This window comes from Petromyzon marinus, unplaced genomic scaffold (genome assembly GCF_048934315.1).
Source record: "Petromyzon marinus isolate PM22_M1 ecotype Great Lakes invasive population unplaced genomic scaffold, UKy_Petmar_22M1.pri1.0 PM_Scaffold_57, whole genome shotgun sequence".
NCBI lineage: Eukaryota > Metazoa > Chordata > Hyperoartia > Petromyzontiformes > Petromyzontidae > Petromyzon > Petromyzon marinus.
The window spans coordinates 22,220-44,317 of NW_027423579.1; the positions used below are offsets into that span (position 1 = coordinate 22,220).

Genomic DNA, 22,098 nt, shown 5'->3' on the forward strand with positions numbered 1-22,098 from the left:
AGGGTGGACCCCCCCCCGCCCCCCGCACGCGGGAGACACTTGATCCCCTGGCTCTACTCCTTCCCCCCCCCCCCCCCCGCGGGAGGAGGCATGGTGGTGATGGTGGGGGGGGGCACCTAAATATATCGGCACGAGCTGCGCCGCCCTCCTCAGTCGCGCTCGCGGTGTCAGCGAGGACTGACCGCGCTCCTCTACCCCGCCGTTACCCCCCTCCGTTACCCCTCCAGTTACCCCTCCAGTAACCCCCCGCCGTTACCCCTCCGTTACCCCCCTCCGTTACCCCTCCAGTAACCCCCCGCCGTTACCCCTCCGTTACCCCCGCCGTTACCCCCCGCCGTTACCCCCCGCCGTTACCCCCCGCCGTTACCCCCCGCCGTTACCCCCCGCCGTTACCCCCCTCCGTTACCCCCCTCCGTTACCCCCCTCCGTTACCCCCCGCCGTTACGCGAGTCTCGCGGTTGTGGGGGGGGGGGCTCGTCTCGCTTCGCTGGATGCGAGGTGGGTGGGGGGCGACGTGGGGGTGGGGGGGAGTGAAGCGGCTCTCCTTGAGCGACCTCCGTGGGGGGCCTCACGTGGATTAAATTAATTACCCCCCCCCACGCCAACCCCCCCCCCCCACTCCCTACACCCCCCCCCACCCTCCTCTCGCGAGGATCCCGAGCTAGGGGGCTCTGTCCACGACCTCAGCGGCCGTCGCCCCTCCCCTCTCCCCAACCCCGTCTCCCCCACCCCCCCCCCCCCCGCGATGATGCTGTCTGCACGGGGGGTCCTGGGCCCCCCACTCGGCCTCTCCGCCCTGCCAATCAAGCTGCTCGCGCTCCCCCAGGTGAGCCCCCGCCCCTCCATCCCCTGCCCGCGTGGGAGAGGCGGAGGACCGCGGACTTCGGGGTTCGTTCGTCGGTGTGTCCGTGTGTGTGTATGTCCGTGTGTGTGTGTGTGTCCGTGTGTGTGTGTGTCCGTGTGTGTGTGTGTCCATGTGTGTGTGTGTGTCCGTGTGTGTGTGTCCATGTGTGTGTGTGTGTCCGTGTGTGTGTGTGTGTCCGTGTGTGTGTGTCCATGTGTGTGTGTGTGTCCGTGTGTGTGTGTGTGTCCGTGTGTGTGTGTCCGTGTGTGTGTGTCCGTGTGTGTGTGTGTCCGTGTGTCCGTGTGTGTGTCCGTGTGTGTGTGTGTGTCCGTGTGTGTGTGTGTGTGTCCGTGTGTGTGAGTGTCCGTGTGTCCGTGTGTGTGTGTCCGTGTGTGTGTGTGTGTGTCCGTGTGTGTGCCCGTGTGTGTGTGTCCGTGTGTGTGTGTATCCGTGTGTGTGTGTGTCCGTGTGTGTCCGTGTGTGTGTGTGTGTGTCCGTGTGTGTGTGTATCCGTGTGTGTGTCCGTGTGTGTGTGTGTCCGTCTGTGTGTGTGTGTCCGTGTGTGTCCGTCTGTGTGTGTCCGTCTGTGTGCGTCCGTGTGTGTGTCCGTGTGTGTATGTGTCCGTCTGTGTGTGTGTGTCCGTGTGTGTGTGTCCGTCTGTGTGTCCGTGTGTGTGTGTGTGTTTCCGTCTGTGTGTGTCCGTGTGTGTGTGTCCTTGTGTGTGTCCGTGTGTGTCCGCCTGTGTGTCCGTCTAAGTGTCCGTGTGTGTGTCCGTGTCCGTGTGTGTGTCCGTCTGCGTGTGTGTCCGTGTGTTCGTGTGTGGGTCCGTGTGTGTTTGTGTCCGTGTGTGTGTGTCCGTGTGTGTGTGTCCGTCTGTGTGTCCGTGTGTGTGTGTCCGTCTGTGTGTGTGTGTCCGTGTGTGTGTGTCCGTGTGTGTCCGTGTGCCCGAGTGTGTCCGTGTGTGTGTCCGTTCGTGTGTCCGTCCATGTGTGTGTCCGTGTGTGCCCGTGTGTCCGTCTGTGTGTGTACATGTCCGTGTGTGTGTGTGTGTCCGTGTGTGTGTGTCCGTGTGTGTGTACATGAGTGTGTGTGCCCGTGTGTGTGTGTGTACACGAATGTGTGTGTGTGTGTCCGTGTGTACGTGTCCGCGGGGAGCGGCAGTGTAGCGGTCAGCGGGTTGCGCTATGAACCCGACCACCCGGGTTCGATTCCCGCTCACGGCCAACACCGGTGACGATGATCTGAACCGGTCCTGGGCCTCCCCTAGGTCCACTTAGCCTCAAATGAGTACCTGGTGCGGTGTGAACATCGCCACTAGGAAGACAAAGGCGGCCAGGCGTGGTGTTGGCCATACACCCCCTCGTGTGCCGTGCCGGTCATTATAGGTGCTCGCTAACAGCAAGTTCCCCAACAGTCTGTTCAGGCTATACTGGGGATCTTTGTCTATGAACGTCTCCTTACGATGTCCCGAGTCTTCTCGGCCACAGTTATGCCCCCCTTCTCTACGCTTGCGAAATGCGGACCACTCTGAAAGACGAACGTCTGCGTGGGTCTTAAACATTTAGGCTGGCCCCGCCTACGATCCATCCCGAGTTTAATCAGGCTGGAGTGTGTCCGGACCTCTCAGATCCTTGAGAGATCCGGAACGCCGTCTCATCGGCGAGCTCCTCCGGTAGGCGAGGCTGTGTTGGCTGAGTCACGTAGCCGGCGTGCACTGCCACCGCATGCCCAAGCAGCCTATGCTTGGCCAGACAGAGGGGGCTAAAAACCGGCACGGCACGGGCTAGAGAAGAGATGGAGTGACGTGCTACAGGAGGACGTGGAGCTGAGTGGACTTGCCGATGACCGGTACCAGCGGTGTCAAGATCGGCCTCTGTGGAGGAGGCTCGTGAAGGACGCTACTGGGCAGTTGGAGGCAGTCGCCCTCCAGCAACAACATAGGACGGAGGAGCGACGCTCACAACAACGAGCGGAGTGCATGGGCGGGTAAAGCACAGCGAGGTGGCACTGTGCTACCTTGGCCTCAATGTGCACCTGCCACGGGTTGCTGTGGCACGGGCTACGAGGGCTCTGATTGATTGGAAGAAAGTCGCGATCTGGAACCTGTCTGCAATCTGGCCGAGCGTCGTATGGGCTCGGCTTGTGAATCGGTAACCGGTTTGGGAATCTGAAGCTGCCGAGGCTCAAGAACCGGTTCCAGGTTGAACGCGAGCAACAAACGCGCCGACTGGCACGCGCGGACTTACAAACCGCACGGCGGGCTAAGTCACCGCCGTGCCAAACCGGTAACCGACATTTTTTACCGGTTTGTTGTCGATCTGGTTACCGGTAATGAAACAAACCGATTTCTAACCACGTTGGGGTTCTCATCATCGTCACTGTTCCAAATACATGGCAAGTAAATCGTGTAATGTTTCACAGGTGGTAAATTGGCAGCGTACAACTTCTTCGGGTGACGTCACGTGGGTGAAGCACACGGCGCCTGGTTTCGTTGAAATTCCACCGCGCGGTTAACCAGGGCGGCCTGCCGCGTTAGAGCCACGGACCTCCACACAAGACGGGCCTCACTCACTCACTGCCCGCTGGGGCATGTCACACACGCGTGTGTGTTCACATGTGTGTGTTCACGTGTGTGTACACGCGTGTGTGTTCACATGTGTGTGTGTGTGCTCACGCGTGTGTATTCACGTGTGTGTGTGCAAGCGTGTCTTCACGTGTGCGTATGTTCACGTGTGTGTGTACACGCGTGTGTTCACGTGTGTGTGCACGCGCGTGTTTACACGCGTGTGTTCACGTGACTGTGTTAACGTGTGTGTGTGTGTACACGCGTGTGTTCACGTGTATGTTCACGTGTGTGTATGTTCACGTGTGTGTTTACACGCGTGTGTTCACGTGACTGTGTTCACGTGTGTGTGTGTACACGCGTGTGTTCACGTGTATGTTCACGTGTGTGTATGTTCACGTGTGTGTGTACACGCGTGTGTTCACGTGTGTGTATGTTCGCGTGTGTGTTTACACGTGTGTGTTCACGTGTGTGTGTGTGTGTGTACACGCGTGTGTTCACGTGTATGTTCACGTGTGTGTGTGTACACGCGTGTGTTCACGTGTGTGTTTCCGGCGTGGGGAGCGGTAGTGCAGCGGTGAGCGCGCTGTGCTACGAACCCAGAGACCTGCGTTTGATTCCTGTTCACGACCAACACCAGTCATGATTATATGAACCGGTCCTGGGCCTCCCTTAGGTCGACTCATGCTCAACTCAGTACCTGGTGCGGGGTGTAAACATCGCCACACGGCAGACACAGGCGTCGTCGTGCGGTCCAGCCACCCGCTCGTGTGCCGTGCAAACATTCATAGGCGCTACTCGCGAACAGCACTTGCCCCTACAGTCTGTTAAGCCTATAAGGATGATCTTTGTCTTGTTCACGTGTGTATTCACGCGTGTGTTCACGAGTGTGTTCATGCGTGCGTTCACGCGTGCGTTCACGCGCGTGTCCACGCGCATGTTCACGAGTGTGTTCACGTGTGTGTTCACGTGTGTTCACGCGCGTGTTCACGTGTGTGTTCACGCGTGTGTTCACGCGTGTGTTCACGCGTGTGTTCACTCGTGTGTTCACGCGTGTGTTTCACGCGTGTGTTGTTGTGTCACGCAGGGTGGGCTGGACCCGCCTGGCGCGGGCCCCGAGCCGATGGCCGCTCCCTTCCTGCCCCCTCCACCGCCCCCCCAGAACGGCTTGGGGGGCGACTTCACTCAACAGCAGCAGCTGGGGGGGGGCTCTGCGAGCAGCCTCGCCCTCTACACGGCAGCCCCCCTCAATCACGGCTGCTCCACGGCAGCCGTGACCTCCACTCACCATGGACTCTCCGTCCCCGGCACGGCAACGGTGAGTGCGGTGTAACCATAGCGACCCACACACGGGCGAGTAGCGTGCACATCGCCCTTCCCCCCCCACCACCACTCCCCACTCACACCCCCCAATTTTACCACCCACCCCGTCCCGTGCCCCCCACTGCCCCCCTACTGTGCCCCTCCCCACTCCCAGCAGCAAACGGAGGAGGAGGCGGCGCTGCCCCCGCCAGACGGTGGCGGCCCCCCCTCCCCCAAGGGGCAGCACAAGAGGCTCCACGTCTCCAACATCCCCTTCCGCTTCCGCGACCCCGACCTCCGCCAGATGTTCGGGGTGAGAAGCGGGGTGAGGGTAAGGGGGCAGGGGTGGCGGAAAGGCGAGGGGGGTGAGTGGGGTAAAGGGCATGTGTTCACGGCTCTGACCTCTACCCTGTGACCCCATGTCCCCCCCACAGCAATTTGGGAAAATCCTGGATGTAGAGATCATCTTCAACGAGCGGGGGTCAAAGGTGAGCGGTTTTCATCCCCCCTCACATCCACAGCGGCTTGGCCACCACCATCATCACCATCATCATCATCACAAGCATCATCATCGTCATTACCTTGACCCAGTGTCTATAAAGATCCTGATCTCAATAACTGCGCTGACCCTGAATCCCTGACCCTGGCAAGTGTGGCGACCTTGACCTCCAACCCCGGTAATTGACCCTCGGCCGCTGACCCTACCACCCCAGGGATTCGGCTTCGTGACGTTTGACAGCAGCGGGGACGCGGAGCAGGCGCGGGAGAAGCTGCACGGCAGCGTGGTGGAGGGGAGGAAGATCGAGGTGAGCCCCCTACCCCCACAGGGCCCCCCCCCCCCACTTTAGTGTCTCATCAGCAGGGTGGGGCTCGCTGGAGCCAGTGCTGGCGAATGACCAAGGTGTTTTAGGGGGCGAGGGTGTAGACTAAGGCCTTCACCAGGAGACATTTGTTGTTAAGCAGATGTCGCGTGAGTGAAGATGAGAGGGGAGAGAGGTAGGAGAGTGTGTGGAGGGGAGTAGAGTGAGATGAGAGGGGAGAGGTAGGAGAGTGCGTGGAGGGGAGTGGAGTGAGATGAGAGGGGAGAGGTTGGAGAGCGCGTGGAGTGGAGGGGAGTGAGATGAGAGGGGAGAGGTAGGTGAGTGTGTGGAGGGGAGTAGAGTGAGATGAGAGGGGAGAGATAGGAGAGTGCGTGGAGGGGAGTAGAGTGGGATGAGAGGGGAGAGGTAGGAGAGTGCGTGGAGGGGAGTAGAGTGAGATGAGAGGGGAGAGACAGGAGAGTGCGTGGAGGGGAGTAGAGTGAGATGAGAGGGGAGAGGTAGGAGAGTGCGTGGAGGGGAGTGGAGTGGGATGAGAGGGGAGAGGTAGGAGAGTGCGTGGAGGGGAGTGGAGTGGGATGAGAGGGGAGAGGTAGGAGAGTGCGTGGAGGGGAGTGGAGTGAGATGAGAGGGGAGAGGCAGGAGAGTCGCGATCCCTTGGAGGTCGAGATGTAGATACACCTGTGCCTGAGCGCCAGGCCTCTGGATGAAGGTTGAGAGGAGGTGTGAGGAGGCGTGGCGAGATGGCAGTAGTCCTGTGTGAGTTCAGAGCGTGCGGGAGATAGCCACGCGCTGTGGTTATGGTTGTCGTTTTGGGTGTGACCGTGGCTAATGGTTGTGGCTGTGGCTGTGTTGAGCTAAGGCGGCTGGCTGTAATTGTTGGTGTGTGGCTCCTCTCCGTAAATGCCGAGACACCCCTCGTTACGATCGCGCCTGGAATCAAACGCGGCGCTTTGACGGCACACGCGAGGCTCTGCGGCATTGCAGCAGCACTCATCCATCTAGCGGCACGCGCTGACCACACACATCAGCGTTTCGTCCCTTGAAGCCGGCGGTGTGGGTGCTGAGGCTGACGACAACTCGTGCGTGCGATGCTGCACCCGTGGGCGTTTGTCGCTGTTGACAAAGCAAGCCGGTTTCATCCTCGCGATGATTCCCCCCCTCCCCCCCGCCGCCGCCGCCGCCGCCACCGCAAGACAAACGCGTAACGCCACGACAGTAATCCGTTACAACCGCGCGAGTGCTGATTGTTGTCGGCCGCTTGGCGGTTTGTGGGGGTGGGGGGGCGATGGTGACCAGAGCGTGGGCTTGACGCGAACTTCGCCGGCAGCGCTCTCGACGGCTTCCCCCTCCTACGCCGCGCGATGCTCATCAGCAGCGCGCAGACGGCGCTGCCGCTTGCCGGGGCCGTGAGTCGAAGCCCCTCGCTGCTCGGTGCTGTCCGTCCCCCCTTGGTGTCGCGTCTGTTGACGGAGGGAGAGACAAAGAGGGTCGGGGCGGGAGGGTGCGCGTGGTGAGTGGATTTAGTGAGTGTGTGGTGAGTGATTGTAGTGAGTGTGTGGTGAGTGAGTGTGGTGAGTGAGTGATTGTAGTGAGTGTGTGGTGAGTGAGTGTGGTGAGTGAGTGGTTGTAGTGAGTATGGTGAGTGAGTGTGGTGAGTGAGTGGTTGTAGTGAGTGTGTGGTGAGTGAGTGTGGTGAGTGAGTGATTGTAGTGAGTGTGTGGTGAGTGAGTGTGGTGAGTGAGTGGTTGTAGTGAGTGTGTGGTGAGTGAGTGTGGTGAGTGAGTGATTGCAGTGAGTGTGTGGTGAGTGAGTGTGGTGAGTGAGTGATTGTAGTGAGTGTGTGGTGAGTGAGTGTGGTGAATGAGTGAGTGTGGTGAGTGTGGTGAGTGAGTGATTGTAGTGAGTGTGGTGAGTGAGTGTGGTGAGTGAGTGGTTGTAGTGAGTGTGGTGAGTGGTTGTAGTGAGTATGGTGAGTGAGTGATTGTAGTGAGTGTGGTGAGTGTAGTGAGTGAGTGGTTGTAGTGAGTGTGGTGAGTGAGTGGTTGTAGTGAGTGTGGTGAGTGAGTGTGGTGAGTGAGTGTGGTGAGTGAGTGATTGTAGTGAGTATCGTGAGTGAGTGTGGTGAGTGAGTGTGGTGGGTGTGGTGAGTGAGTGTGGTGAGAAAGTGTGGTAGGTGTGATGAGTGAGTGATTGTAGTGAGTGTGGTGAGTGAGTGTGGTAAGTGTGGTGAGTGAGTGGTTGTAGTGAGTGTGGTGAGTGAGTGTAGTGAGTGAGTAATTGTAGTGAGTGTGGTGAGTGGTTGTAGTGAGTGTGGTGAGTGTGGTGAGTGAGTGGTTGTAGTGAGTGAGTGGTTGTAGTGAGTGTAGTGAGTGTGGTGAGTGAGCGTGGTGAGTGAGTGCTGTACCTGCTCATGCATAGCTAATGGCAACACGCGGCCTCTGCAATATTCATCGTGCGGCTTGAGCCTCCACCTGCTGCCCTGGGGAGGGGGGGCGGGTTGCGGGGGGCCGGAGGGGGGGGGGGGTCGGAGGGAGGGTTAATTTCCAGGTGCAGTGAGCGTCACGTGATGCCACCTGCAGCCCCCCCCCACCCCCGCGCCCCACCTTGACACTCGCGCAGGGGGAGGCAGGTCAGCTGAGTGGGGTGTGCGGGTGACGCTGTGGCCAAGCTGTTGTGCGTGCTTTGCCCTTGCTGTGTTAGCCGTGTTGTGTGGAGTGTGCTCTGGGGGTGTGCTGTGTTAGCCATGCTGTGGTCGCTGCGCTCTAAGCCGTATTGTGTTTGATTGTGCTATGCCAGGCGGTCTGTGTTAGCTTGTGCTGTTATTGGTAGCCGTGCTGTGTGTTGAGTGTGCTATGCCAGACGTGCTGTGTGAGTAGCCGTGTTGTGTTAGTAGCCGTGCTGTGTGTTGAGTGTGCGATGCCAGGCGTGCTGTATTAGCCGTGCTGTGTGAGTAGCCGTGCTGTGTTAGTAGCCGTGCTGTGTGAGTAGCCGTGCTGTGTGTTGAATGTGCTATGCGAGTAGCCGTGCTGTGCGAGTAGCCGTGCTGTGTTGAGTGTGCGAGGCCAGGCGTGCTGTGTGAGTAGCCGTGCTGTGTGTTGAATGTGCTATGCCAGACGTGCTGTGTGAGTAGCCGTGCTGTGTGAGTAGCCGTGCTGTGTTAGTAGCCGTGCTGTGTGAGTAGCCGTGCTGTGTGTTGAGTGTGCTATGCCAGACGTGCTGTGTGAGTAGCCGTGCTGTGTGAGTAGCCGTGCTGTGTGTTGAATGTGCGATGCCAGGCGTGCCGGGCTGTGTTGAGTGTGCTATGCCAGACGTGCTGTATTAGCCGTGCTGTGTGAGTAGCCGTGCTGTGTTGAGTGTGCTATGCCAGACGTGCTGTATTAGCCGTGCTGTGTGAGTAGCCGTGCTGTGTGTTGAATGTGCGATGCCAGGCGTGCCGGGCTGTGATTGGTTCTGACAGGTGGTGTTGAAGCTGCTGCTGCTGCAGGACGCGCCATCTCTGGTCCCGACCCCCGTCTATCCCCGAGGGCGCCTGTCCGTCTCCCGGGCCCCCGGGGCCCCCTCTCGGGCCCCCTAGGGAGTAGGGACCCCCCCCCCCCCCAGCCCGTGCCATCACGTGTTTGTGTAACGTGATTTGCATGTTGATGCCTGGCTTGTTTGTGTTCACAAAGAGGTTGTTGGTGGTGGTGGTGGTGTTGTTACACGGCTCACTGTCTCGAGGATGTTGATGTTGGTGGTGCTGGTGGTGGTGGTGACGATGAGAATAATCATTTAACCCCGACCGGTCGCTATGCACGGGAAACGCCGCTGCTGTTGCAGCCAAACTGCTTGCCCCCTAACCCGGACCCCACTCCCATCTCCAAACCTCCGGGTTAACTTCCCTCCATAGTTCATGATGATGATGAGCATTGCGTATAATCGATTAATGTTTGGGTTAAGCCACGTCATGGTCCGAATAAATGCGTGTCGTCAAGACCCTCCGCCACCCGACGCAGACAAACAAATGCAACGAGTCACGGCGCACGCAGCTTGCCCAAAGGTGGTCCCTCCACCAGTGGGAGCTCGGGAGAGAGAGAGAGAGAGGAGTCCTTGGCCTACTCTTCTACACTGGCCTCGCGTGTTGGGGGAGGAGGTGGGCTTACCCAATCTTTCCCCCTCCCTCCCTCCCACCGAGGGGCTGCGGTGAGTCGCGTGGGGAGGAGGGGGAACGGTTCAGAAGATTGCTCCACTGCCGTGCCGGCAGATCGAGTCGCTCCAGCGCGCTAATGACCGGCACGCCGCTGTAGCGGCCGCATTCGTGTATCGTGTAAAAAGGGGTCAACAGGGCACGTTTATTGCTCGAGGCATTTATGCACGTGCATAAAACCGGTTTTTCGTGCGGTTCCCGGCAATGAAGCAACGTACAGCGTTTAGAAGAACCCGAATTGGTCCCGACGTACGATCGCGTGACCTCGTGCGACGTTGGCGAGCGACGTTGACAGTCGTGGCGTGACCGGACCGACGGCGAAGTTCAAGAGAATGCTGCTCGCTCGGTCAGTCAGGCGCCCCCGGTCTCCTCTTCAAGGGAGTTTCTGGACTCGAACTGTGGCCGGGCTGGGTTCACTTCGAGGCTATCACGTGAAGCGTGGAAGGCGAAGTTCTGGGAGGAGGTGGAGGATGATGATGATGATGATGAGAAGGAGCAGCAGCGGTGACTGTGAGCGCAGCAGCGCCCCCCTAACCCCGCGGTGCCGCATGCCGGGGCCTCCACACCGCCCCCCGCCCCCCGCCCCCGCCCGCCCGCCCCCACCCCCTTGCGCGCATGTGCACGCGCACGCACGCGCACGCACGCGGCCCGTGCACGAATTTGCTCTTCCCTCTTGCGGTTGATGTTGGGATCCCCCCCTCCTCGGGAGCTTGAGCCACGGCGGTCGGGGGTTGGGGGCATGGAGGCAATGCCACACGCACGACCACCCACCCACCCACCCAAACCCCCCCCCCCCCCCCTAACGACTCGTCTCACCTGTTCACTGTTCACCTGTTCACCCCCCCCTCCCTTCCCTCCTATCCTCCACCCGCTCCGCATCACCCGCTCCGCAGGTGAACAACGCCACAGCGCGGGTGATGACGAACAAGAAGGCCGCGGCGTCGTTAAGCAACGGTGATGGCCGCGACCTTATCTCACCCGGCGAGCGGGCAGCATCCCGAGTTCGACTCCCGCTCACGACGAACGCCGGCGGCGAATGTCTGAACCGGTTCCGGGCCTCCCCCTAGGTCGACTCGGCCTTAAATGAGCGTTCGGTGCAGTTGTGGGAAAAATCAGCATTGGGGAGACAAAGGCGTGCCCGGCGTGGTGCTAACCACAGCGCCTCTTTTTGTGCGCCGTGCCGGCCTTTGTAGTTGCTCACTAACAGCACTTGCCCCGACAGTCCGTTCAGGCTACAGGGGGATCTTTGTCTTTGTGTGTCTTTATTAGTGATCGAAGTCAACCCATATAGCACGTGTGTCTGTCCCTCGCCCTGCCAGAGAGGCTTCCACACTTCGAAGTGCACCTAGCAGCCTCGGATGTTGTAGTTGCGTTTGTGTGTTCACATAGAAAGACCTCCCCACCCCCTCCTCTCCCCCATTCGGGTGTGGAGTTGTCGTAACCACACCCGGCCGCCTTTGTCTCTCCTGCGTTTATACTTACTGCACCAGGTACTCAAGGCTGAGTCGATCTAGAGGAGGCCAGAACCCGTTCAGTCATTCGCCACTGTTATTGGTCGTTATCGGGAATTGAACTCGGGTCACCGGATTCGTAACGCTACACTACCGCTCCAAGTAGACACACACGGACACACAACACAAAGATCCCCCGTATAGCCTGAACAGACTGTTGGGGCAAGTGCTGTTAGCGAGCACCTATGAAGGCCGGAACGGTACACGAGGGGGTGGGTGGCCAGCACCACGCCCGGCCGCCTTTGTCTCCCCAGTGGCGATGCTTACACACCGCACCAGGTATTAATTTTAGGCCGAGTGGACCTAGGGGAGGCCCACGACCGGTTCAGAAAATCGTGACTATTGTTGGCCGTGAGCGGGAATTGAAATCGGGACGCCGGGTTCAAAGTGCAGCACAGTGCTAACCGCTACACTGCTGCTCCCTTAACAGACACACAACACGGACACAGACAAACACAACAACAACAACCGCCATTTGCCACTAAGTGGCGGTGACGTCACCACGGCGCTTGTGCCAGGCTATGTGCACCTTGAGGCCACGTGAAGTGTCGAACGCCCGCTGGCAGGAGGTCACGGGGCAGACCCAGCAGGTGCCACGGGTCGACTGACTGAGATGACTGGCTGATGCACCACCTGTGCCCCCTACTGTGCCAACTTGCTGAGCTTTAGCCACCCGGCGCTCCGCAGGAACACACAGATACAGGAAGACACACAGACACAAGAACACACACACAGGAACACACACAGGAACACACACACAGGAATACACACACAGACACAAGAACACACAAACACAGGAACACACACACACAGGAACACACAGACACAACACAGTCACCCCCCCCCCACTTCCTCCTTGCTGGCTGCACGGGGAGATGCTGCGGCGCCATCTGTGCTGCACTCTCAATAATGAATACGCGAGTGAGTGAATAATGAATGAGTGAGTATATATGTGAATGAGTGAGTGAGAGTATGATCACGTCTGCGATTAATCCACATCATTCGCCATCACCCCACATCTCTAACCATTCCTTTCACCATCATCCCCACATCACCATGCCTGTCACCACCGCCACCATCACCCATATCAATACCACCATCACCCCCCGATCTCATCATTCCCATCACTCCCACCATCACCCCCACGATAACCTCCTATTACCAACATTCCACATCACCCCAACCACCCACCATCACCCATCACCGATCGCTGATGGTAGCAATGATCCGGGATGTCCCGGGACACCGGCACTTTTCAGTGCACTCAGCGTGCAACCGACGCTGTCAGAACCCGTTTCTTTCATCCGAGATTCGGGTGTCTTCTTCTTTGGTTCTTTCGGTAAAGTCACGTAGAATGAGAATAAAATAATATTTTATTAATTTATTATTTTATTCTCATTCTACGTGACTTTACCGAAAGAACCAAAGAAGATGAATCCTTGCAGTCACGAAAGCTTTAAATCGAAAAATTCGGGTGTCTCTTGCAGGTGGGAGTGTGTAAGTGCGTGAGTATGTGAGTGTGTGTGTGTGAGTGTGTGTGTGTAAGTGTGTGAGTATGTGAGTGTGTGAGTATGTGATTGTGTGAGTATGTGTGTGTATGTGAGTATGTGAGTGTGTGTGTATGTGAGTATGTGAGTGTGTGAGTGAAATTGTAAGTGTGTGAGTGAGAGTGTAAGTGTGTGAGTGAGAGTGTAAGTGTGTGAGTGAGAGTGTAAGTGTGTGAGTGAGAGTGTAAGTGTGTGAGTGAGAGTGTAAGTGTGTGAGTGAGAGTGTAAGTGTGTGAGTGAGAGTGTAAGTGTGTGAGTGAGAGTGTAAGTGTGTGAGTGAGAGTGTAAGTGTGTGAGTGAGAGTGTAAGTGTGTGAGTGAGAGTGTAAGTGTGTGAGTGAGAGTGTAAGTGTGTGATTGAGAGTGTAAGTGTGTGAGTGAGAGTGTAAGTGTGTGAGTGAGAGTGTAAGTGTGTGAGTGAGAGTGTAAGTGTGTGAGTGAGAGTGTAAGTGTGTGAGTGAGAGTGTAAGTGTGTGAGTGAGAGTGTAAGTGTGTGAGTGAGAGTGTAAGTGTGTGAGTGAGAGTGTAAGTGTGTGAGTGAGAGTGTAAGTGTGTGAGTGAGAGTGTAAGTGTGTGAGTGAGAGTGTAAGTGTGTGAGTGAGAGTGTAAGTGTGTGTGCGAGTGTGTGAGTGTGTGTGTAAGTGTGTGAGTGAGAGTGTGTGAGAGTGTAAGTGTGTGAGTGAGAGTGTAAGTGTGTGAGTGTAAGTGTGTGAGTGAGAGTGTAAGTGTGTGAGTGAGAGTGTAAGTGTGTGAGTGAGAGTGTAAGTGTGTGAGTGAGAGTGTAAGTGTGTGTGCAAGTGTGTGAGTGAGAGTGTAAGTGTGTGTGCAAGTGTGTGAGTGAGAGTGTCAGTGAACGTGGACTGCCGCTTCAGAACGTAGAGGCTCCACAGCGCCAATCCCACGTTTCCATGTCCACCAGTGCTGATCACCACTCGCGTGGTCACTGCCACCCACCCCGTGCCCCCCGCCCTGCCCCTGTGCCCCCCTACACCCGCCCAGGATGGAAAGGGAACCCAGTTGTGAGCGCGGTGTACGCGCCAGAGATCTACGCCGGTGAGTGAACTCGCACTCACGCCGCGGGCCGCTGGGCACCGCTTCGACCGGACCGGCCACCGACGCCAAATATTTGTCGCAGCGCATCACGTCGACATCAGTGCCGGGGAGACAAAGGCGACCGGGTTACGGGCGTTGTTCCGGCCATCGTAGGCGCCGCTGCTCGCTGACAGCACTCGTCCCGACAGCTTGCGTGGTCTACACGGGAGGTCCTTTGTTTGTCGTGTGCTCTGCCCCGCACCCCCACACAGTGGCGGGGATCCCCTTCCCCGGGGCCGCCGCCGTCCCGGCCGCCGTCCCGGCCACGGCCGCGGCCGCCGCGGCCGCCGCCGCCGCGTTCCGGGGAAACCACGCGAGGGGCAGGGCCCGGGCCGTGTTCAGCGCCCTTCGCGTGCCGCCCCCCTCCATGCCCGCATACGGGGGGTGAGCCGGGGTCTTCTCCGTCTCCATCATGGGTCATGGGGTCAAGGCCTGTTCATCTCACAGAGGGTTGTGGGGTCACGACCTATTAACCCCTTTAACGGGGTCGCAGCTTCCTGTCGTGTCTCCGTGTCCGAATCCCGCTCGCGGCCAACACCAGTGACGACTGTCTGAACCGGTGCTGGGCCTCTCCTAGGTCGACTCAGCCGTAAATTAGTACTTGGTACATTCGTCACCAGGGGGACAAAGGCGGCCGGGCGTGGTGTTGGCCACCCACCCCTTCGTGTGCTGTGCCGGCCTTTATAGGTGCTCGCTAACAGCACTTGGCCCCTACAGTCTGTTAAGGCTATACGGGGGATCTTTTGTCTGTGTGTAATGTCTTTGTGTGTGTGTCTGTGTGTATATTTGTGTGTTTGTCTGTGTGTAAATGTCTTTGTGTGTGTGTCTGTGTGTAAATGTCTTTGTGTGTGTGTCTGTGTGTAAATATCTGCGTGTGTAAATGTCTGTGTGTGTGAGTGTAAATGTCTGTCCGTGTGTCTGTGTAAAGGTCTGTGTGTGGATAAATGTCTGTGTGTGTGTGTGTGTAAATGTCTGTGTGTGTGTTTGTGTAAATGTTTGAGTGTGTGTGTAAATGTCTGTGTGTGTGTGTATAAATGTCTGTGTGCGTGTGTCTGTGTAAATGTATGTCTGTGTGTGTAAACGTCTGTGTAAATGTCTGTCTGTGTGTGTAAATGTCTGTGTAAATGTCTGTCTGTGTGTGTGTGTAAATGTCTGTGTGTGTGTGTGTAAATGCCTGTGTGTGTGTGTGTAAACGTCTGTGTGTGTGTGTAAATGCCTGTGTGTGTGTAAACGTCTGTGTGTGTGTGTGTAAATGTCTGTGTGTCTGTGTGTCTGTCTGTGGGTGCAGAGTGGTCTACCAGGATGGGTTCTACGCGACCGACCTCTACGTGAGTCCCCGTGACATCGCACCGTTCTCTCCGGCTCCGCTGCCCCCTGCCCTCTATCCATGCTGACCCTGCCCCCCCCCCTCACCCGTGTGCCCCCCCCCCCCCATCCAGGGCGGCTATGCCACGTACCGCTACGCAGCCCCCGCCACGACCGCCTACAGCGACAGGTGAGGATCCACGCACGGAGCACGGTTCAGATGCAGTCGCGTTCGCACGCGCCGTGACCCCACGTAACGATAGCAATATAATCACTGGAATAATTCATAATGTATTACGATTGCAATGATTGATTGCAATGAATAAATAACATTGCATTTAATACTCGTTTGTGATCTAATAATACATTTATGCTGTGCATGGCGTGTGTGGTGCATGTGGTGTGTGTGTGCTGTGTATGGCGCGTGCGTGTGTGGTGTGTATGTGTTCTGTGTGTGGTGTGTATGTGTGCTGTGTGTGGTGTGTATGTGTGCTGTGTGTGGTGTGTATGTGTTCTGTGTGTGGTGTGTATGTGTTCTGTGTGTGGTGTGTATGTGTGCTGTGTGTGGTGCTTGTGCGGTGTGTATGTGTACTGTGCATGGTGTGTGTTGTGCTCTGTGTCAAAGATGCTGCTCCCAATTCCCGCTCGGGACGAATAACACATACAGCAATTGTTCACCTTAAATGAGTACCTGGTGTGGTGTCTAAACATCAGCACTCGGGAGACAAAGGCGGCCGGGCGTGCTGCTCCTCACCCACCCCTTCGCGTGCTGTGCCGGTCTTCATAGGTGCTTCGCGAACAGCACTTGCCCCTTGAGCCTGTTAAAGCTACACGGGGGATCTTTGTCTGTGTTGCGTGTCGCGGTAGCTACGGCCGCGTGTTCGCGCCGGCAGAGGCGTTCCACCCGGCGCTGGGTCCCGCCGCCACCTACGGGGTCAGCGCGATGGTGAGTGACCCCACGACCACACCTCAGTGACCTCAGTGACACCCCCACGCACAGCAGCAATAAAGAAACACAGCTGCCATTCGCCGCTCAGTGATGGCGTTGGCACCACGGCGCTTGTGTCATCCTGGGTGCACTTCGAGGCCACGTGGAAGTGTTGAGGGCCCGCTGGCAGGATGTCACGGGACAGACCCAGGTGCCATGGGTTGACTGACTGAGATGGCTGGCAGGTGCACCAACTGTGCTCCCCTACTGTGCCAACTCTATGTGCTTTAGCTGCCCGGCGCTCCGCTCGTCGTTTGCGAGCGTCGGTCGCTTCTCTGCCCTCCGTTGTTCCTGGACGCACCACAAACCACAAACGCGCACCGCGCACGCACCAGGTCCGGCAGTCACGCTGATTCGCAACGGTGACGGCTCCTCCTAATAGCTGCACTGTGCCTGGAGCCTGCGCTCCAATCTGTCCCACAGCCGTGTCCCCTGACCTCGGACTCCCCCCCCCCCCTCCTGTGCGCCCCCCCCCTTCTCCCCTCTCCCCCCCCTGTGTGGCCGCGTCCCAGGCGAGCCTATACCGTGGAGCCTACAGCCGCTTCACGCCCTACTGACCCAGTGGAGGGGGGGGGGCACTCTCCCTCAACATCACCCCAGCCCCCACCCCAACTCCCCCTTCTCCGGGGAGCAGCCATAGCAATACACCGCCCCCCCCCCCCAGCACCTCGATGAGAGGACGTTCCCATGACGGGGCCAAGTCCGGGAATAATCTTTCAACGTTGGGACTGAAAGTGAAGGCCACGAGGAGGGGGGAAGCGGTGCCCCCACCTCTCCCCCCCACCACCTCTCCCAGCTCCGTCCTTCACGTGATGAACACGTGACCGGATTTTAATATTTAATTAATTGGGCGACATCGTCATCCACCACGGCGGGGGTCACGGGGTCAGCACCGTGGTGGGGCGGGTGGGGGGGTCAAGAGAAGCAGCAGCAAGAGGAGCAGCAGCAGCTGCAGCAACAGCAGCGACACCAACACTGCAGCAGCAGCAACAGCAGCAGCAACAGCAGCAACAGCAGCGACACCAACACTGCAGCAACAGCAGCGACACCAACACTGCAGCAGCACCAACAGCAGCAACAGCAGCGACACCAACACTGCAGCAGCAGCAACAGCAGCGACACCAACACTGCAGCAACAGCAACGACACCAACACTGCAGCAGCAGCAGCTACAGCAACAGAAGCGACACCAACACTGCAGCAACAGCAGCTGCAGCAACAGCAGCGACACCAACACTGCAGCAACAGCAGCTGCAGCAACAGCAGCGACACCAACACCGCAGCAGCTGCAGCTGCAGTGTTGGTTCCCTCGGCCACCCCTTCACACCGAGGGGGTGGATTTTGGGAGCCCCCAAAGCTGGAGCCCCCCTGCACAGCCTCTCTCTCTCTCTCTGCGGGTGGCAGCACCATCCACCCGTCAATCACGACCCCCCCCCTCCCCGCACTTCTGGCTCCGCATGCCGCTAATTAACTCGGGGCCGCGAAGGCATCTGTGCCATTAATTGGCTTCTCAGCCTCCTGATTAAATTAGTGTCCAGCCCTGCCACTGGGGGTGAGCCGGCGGGGGGGGGGGGAGTGGTCGGGGTCTACACTGCCGGCACTTGGAAGGGTCCCACTTCCCTTTACACAAGAGTTTACTGAGCACAAGCATCTTGAGTTGCGCCAGGTTATTTATTAGCAGAGATTAGGGGAAAGAGACGATCGCTATGATGATGACGACGACGACGACGACGGGAGGAGGGAATTCCAGAGTGGAGCAGTGGGGAGGGTAGTCCCGGGGCGACCTCTAGGGTGGTGAGTGGGGTGAGTGTTTCAGTAAACGCGGGCTGCTGCTGTCGGTTTGAAGACGTTCCGAAGCGGCTCTTCCACATCCCCACCGCGGAGTCGGGCGCGCGGCTGACGCCGGACAGACTTCACCGGCTCACGACGCCGACGCTGCTGCTGCTGCTGCTCCTCCTCCGTGCTTACGAAGAGGGAACGAGGAACGTGGGAGAAAGCGGGGGAATCCGATGGACAGACCGGAGCAGAGAAGGATCTGCAATGTAAAGGAGGATTCTGCGGCACGAGCAGGCGACGTGTCTCCAGCTGGGGCGTGGGGGGGGGTCCAGATGGGACAAAGCCTGGCTACGTCTACCCACGTGTAACCCCGTGGTGCCAAGTGACTAGGGATGAAAATAAGGGGGGCCCCCCAAGGCTCCCTGTGCCCCCCCTGCCCCCCCCTCCCCATTATCCATAACTCCCCCCCCCCCCCCACCATCCGTCTCGACGCAGCATTATGCAATGGCCGTGTGTGGCAGGGCCCACACGCGTATTATCGATGCTTCCAGCCGCGCTGACGTTTCGCGTCGATGCCAAAGCGCGGGGCCTGTGCGTTTTTGTAATTCTCCCGCGACCCCCCCCCCCCCCACGGACTCTCCTATAGAAGCACAGCCATGAAGCGGAGTGAGGGGGCTGTAGCCCCCCTGCGTACAGAGCCCCCCCCCCGCCCCCACGTGTTCTGTGTTTGGGCTGCAGGCGCCGTCTCCGTCACGCGCGACACAGCAACAATGCAGCAGTGCAACAGCAGCAGCACAGCAGCAGCACAGCAGCAGCAGCACAGCAGCAGCACACAGCAGCACACAGCAGCACACAGCAGCAGCACAGCAGCAGCACAGCAGCAGTGCAACAGCAGCAGCACAGCAGCAGCAGCACAGCAGCAGCACAGCAGCAGTGCAACAGCAGCAGCACAGCAGCAGCACAGCAGCAGCACACAGCAGCAGCCCAGCAGCAGCACAGCAGCAGCACAGCAGCAGTGCAACAGCAGCAGCACACAGCAGCAGCACACAGCAGCAGTGCAACAGCAGCAGCACAGCAGCAGCACACAGCAGCAGCACAGCAGCAGTGCAACAGCAGCAGCACACAGCAGCACATAGGAGCATAGCAACACACAGAACAGCACACATCAGGACAACAAAAACACAGCAACAATGCAGAGCAACAACACAACAGCAGCACACGACAGCACAGCAACAACACAACACACAGCACACAGCAGCACATAGCCGGTGTCCTCCAGTGTGAGCTCCCGTTCGCTACTCAATGCGCACGCCAGGGGCGGCTCCAGGTGGACGGGCAATGGGGGGCACCGTCCCACCCTCACCGCCCCTGCAGACTCCGTGATCTCGTCGGGCATTGATATGTAGCAGGGAACATGCACTCAATATATTGTTTTGTATTAGTGGAAGAGGGGCGGGGGAGGAGGGGTGAGAGTTCTTATAAGATCTTGACGTTTCGGGATCGCCCCCCAACCCCCCAGCACCCCCCCACCCCGGGAAATTTCAGGACCCGCCTCTGATGCCCCACGTTGAGCAGGGGAGGGAGGGCGTTGTTGGTACGTGGTGCGTTCCGCGCACACGACGTCCGCGGGTCCCCGGGAGGCCTCGCGATGGCGAGGGTCCTCCTGGCTACTGGCAGGCGGTGGCGCCGGTTTGCCCCGACAGCCGCGCGTTTCAACCCACCGAGCCTCTGCGAGTACACGTTTTGTTCTTGTTGTTTTTGTTGTCATTTTGGGCAAAACCATTTGGACCACGACGACCCGGGCACACAATGGCCGGCGCCTCTTTCAAATAGCGTCGCCGGATGCCGCGCGAGTGAAGCGGGCGGGGTGGTCACCCCCGCGGTGTTAATGCTGCAACGCCACGGTATTTACCAGGGCCGCCTGTCGAATTCCAACAGCAAAACTCCACGAGAGGTGAACGCGCTACCGCAGGCCCGTCTCACTGGTCACGGTGACCCATCCCCATCGTCAGGGTGTACATGGGCGCGACAGGATTGGCGTATAACGGATCATCGACGTTGCGAACTATGCACCCGGTGGAGCTGAGTTCGATTCCTGGACACGGCTCACATCAGTGGGGAGAGATATCTAAGCCAGCCCTGCCATCCTTCAAGCCGTACAGCCCAGCGTCCCCCGTAACCGAGACGAACGACGTGGGGAGGGCCTCCCGGGAGGGGCTCCCACCCTGGTTCCCGTGACCGGTCGCATCAATTCCACCCCCGCTCCCAGTGGGAACGCGAGCAGAGATTAACACAGGAAACGTGGGGAGAAGGGCTCCGGATCCCCCACCCCCCCCCCCCCAAACGAACCCACCTCCCCTCCTCCCCGTGTACTATAGCCCATACCCCACATACCCCGTGTGTAACCACGTGTGATAAACCCCCAAAACGACTCCGCGTCGATGTAACCAGTTTACCGCAGGTGTTATATTACTACCGGTGCCTGCGTGATATCTGTATCATACCACCAAAGGCACCGACGTGGCTACCGGTAACATACCACAACAGGTACTACGCAGGTCCCATCACGCACGCGCACACGCGCGTACCCCTTGCACAGTCTACGAGGAGGCGCTGGTGCCTGCCCCGTTGCGGTGAGCGCGCTCGGTGCGGTGCCCGGGCTGACACGGAGAGGGCCATCGCCCAGCGGCCACGCTGACTCGCCGCCCAGCTCCAATGTCACCGCCACATTTTTCGCACTCCCGATGGTGGCAACCGTGTGGCAGTGCCCGGCATTTAGCAGAATATGCAATCGCCTAGGGCTCCAAATAGCTCGAGGCGGCCATGGAATCACGTAACAAGAAAACACAAGCAGGCGTTACAGCTCTGCCACATATCCGCCCACCGCCCCCCCCCCCCCCCCCCCCACACGTAAAGGTATATAAAAAGCTGTGCTTACGCATCCCATCAGCCGCACGGAGTGCTCAAATGGGAGCGCCTAATTTCAGATCTCTGGACTGGTTTTGACATGTATCGTCTCATCGGCGGTCCGGCTTGCCCAGATGTTTATAGGCAAGAGGGCCCTCTCTGTTAGGACGGGGCCCTTTTGTCAATAACCCTGTGTGGCCTTATGGACGACGTTTCGGGTAATGACCCTTTTGGCACATACCACGAAATTAACATAGGCGCTCTATAAATATAAGATAAAGATCAGAGTTTTCTAAAACACGAGTCACAAAATAATTAAGCGGACGAATCGCAATCTGAAAGGCAATGAAGCCCGACTCTGCTGATGAGATGATGATTGTTGAAACCCTTCCAGAGTTGTGTTTGTCGTGGGCCCAGAATGGATGCTGTTGCTATCGTGCACTCCCAGAAGGCAGTGTGGCTGAATGGGATGTGTAAAACGAGGCTTCTGTTTTACGCGGAGGGACAGATGTGTGAACGGGACGTGCGGTCCGATCTTTTATTTCGTGGGAGCTGCGTTCCGAGATCGTGGGTCACGTTCCCATCGTGTCGACCCATCGACTGGACCCCCGTCAGAGGTCAGTCTCCCCGTCCGGACACAACGCGTCGTGCCAGCCGTCGGTTCCGACAACGCGAACGACAGTTCGCTCATCAAAATGATGATCTGAGCTCATGTCCACCTCGGGCTGACGGGACAAGGAATGTTCATCAACGACGTGTGGATCTCCTTCTAGTCTTGAACGGACGTGGGGGGGGGGGGGGTCTTACGTGACGCGCTGCGGTGGAAAAGTGCTGCCCCCAATCCAATTGGGGTCTGAGCCCCCAGACTGAGGGGGAGTAATGAACGCAACATAGCCATGGGTGGAACACGCTGACGGGGTAGGATTACGGTTACGAGTTAGGGATAGGCTTATTGGGTAAGGAAATGGCTGGGGTTAGGATAGAGGTTAGGGATAGGCTTAAGGGGTAAGGGTTAGGGCTGGGGTTAGCGATAGGGTAGGGATTAAGGGTTAAGGATAGGCACCGAGGGTAGGGTTATGGCTGAGTTAGGGTAGGGGTTAAGGTAAGGCTCAGGGAGTAGGGTTCTGGGTGAGATTAGGGATAGGTTAGGTTAGGAAGAAAACATTTTGGAGCAGAATTTTCGCACAACAGCGCCCCACGTGTTTGAGCCATTATAGCAGCATTAACAGCAGCATTAATTAAAGGAGCTCGTTTATCTTA

The 22,098-nt window shown here is 58.2% G+C and overlaps 1 protein-coding gene across 2 annotated transcripts; it reads left to right on the forward strand.

The window, feature by feature from the left end:
- Window positions 1-724: 724 nt before the first annotated feature.
- LOC142905266 (RNA binding protein fox-1 homolog 3-like) lies at window positions 725-22,098 on the forward strand. 2 transcript variants are annotated; one of them, XM_076064629.1, is made up of 12 exons: window positions 725-826; window positions 4,496-4,726; window positions 4,886-5,023; window positions 5,145-5,198; window positions 5,424-5,516; window positions 10,608-10,668; window positions 13,771-13,824; window positions 14,076-14,247; window positions 15,152-15,191; window positions 15,303-15,358; window positions 16,036-16,114; window positions 16,669-22,098. In XM_076064629.1, exons 1-12 carry the CDS (start codon window positions 746-748, stop codon window positions 16,711-16,713), a joined length of 1,104 nt encoding a protein of 367 aa, XP_075920744.1. In that variant the 5' UTR covers window positions 725-745; the 3' UTR covers window positions 16,714-22,098. The 2 variants fall into 2 exon arrangements, with proteins under 2 accessions (XP_075920744.1, XP_075920745.1); XM_076064630.1 differs by having other exon boundaries at window positions 4,889-5,023.

What these genes read in the sequence shown, in the direction of transcription:
- LOC142905266 (XM_076064629.1), top strand. Translation starts at nt 746, where the DNA reads ATGATGCTGTCTGCACGGGGGGTCCTGGGCCCCCCACTCGGCCTCTCC. An exon ending in TCCATGCCCGCATACGGGGG is followed by an intron (nt 14,248 to 15,151) that starts GTGAGCCGGGGT and finishes CTGTGGGTGCAG; the next exon opens with AGTGGTCTACCAGGATGGGT. An exon ending in TCTACGCGACCGACCTCTAC is followed by an intron (nt 15,192 to 15,302) that starts GTGAGTCCCCGT and finishes CCCCCCATCCAG; the next exon opens with GGCGGCTATGCCACGTACCG.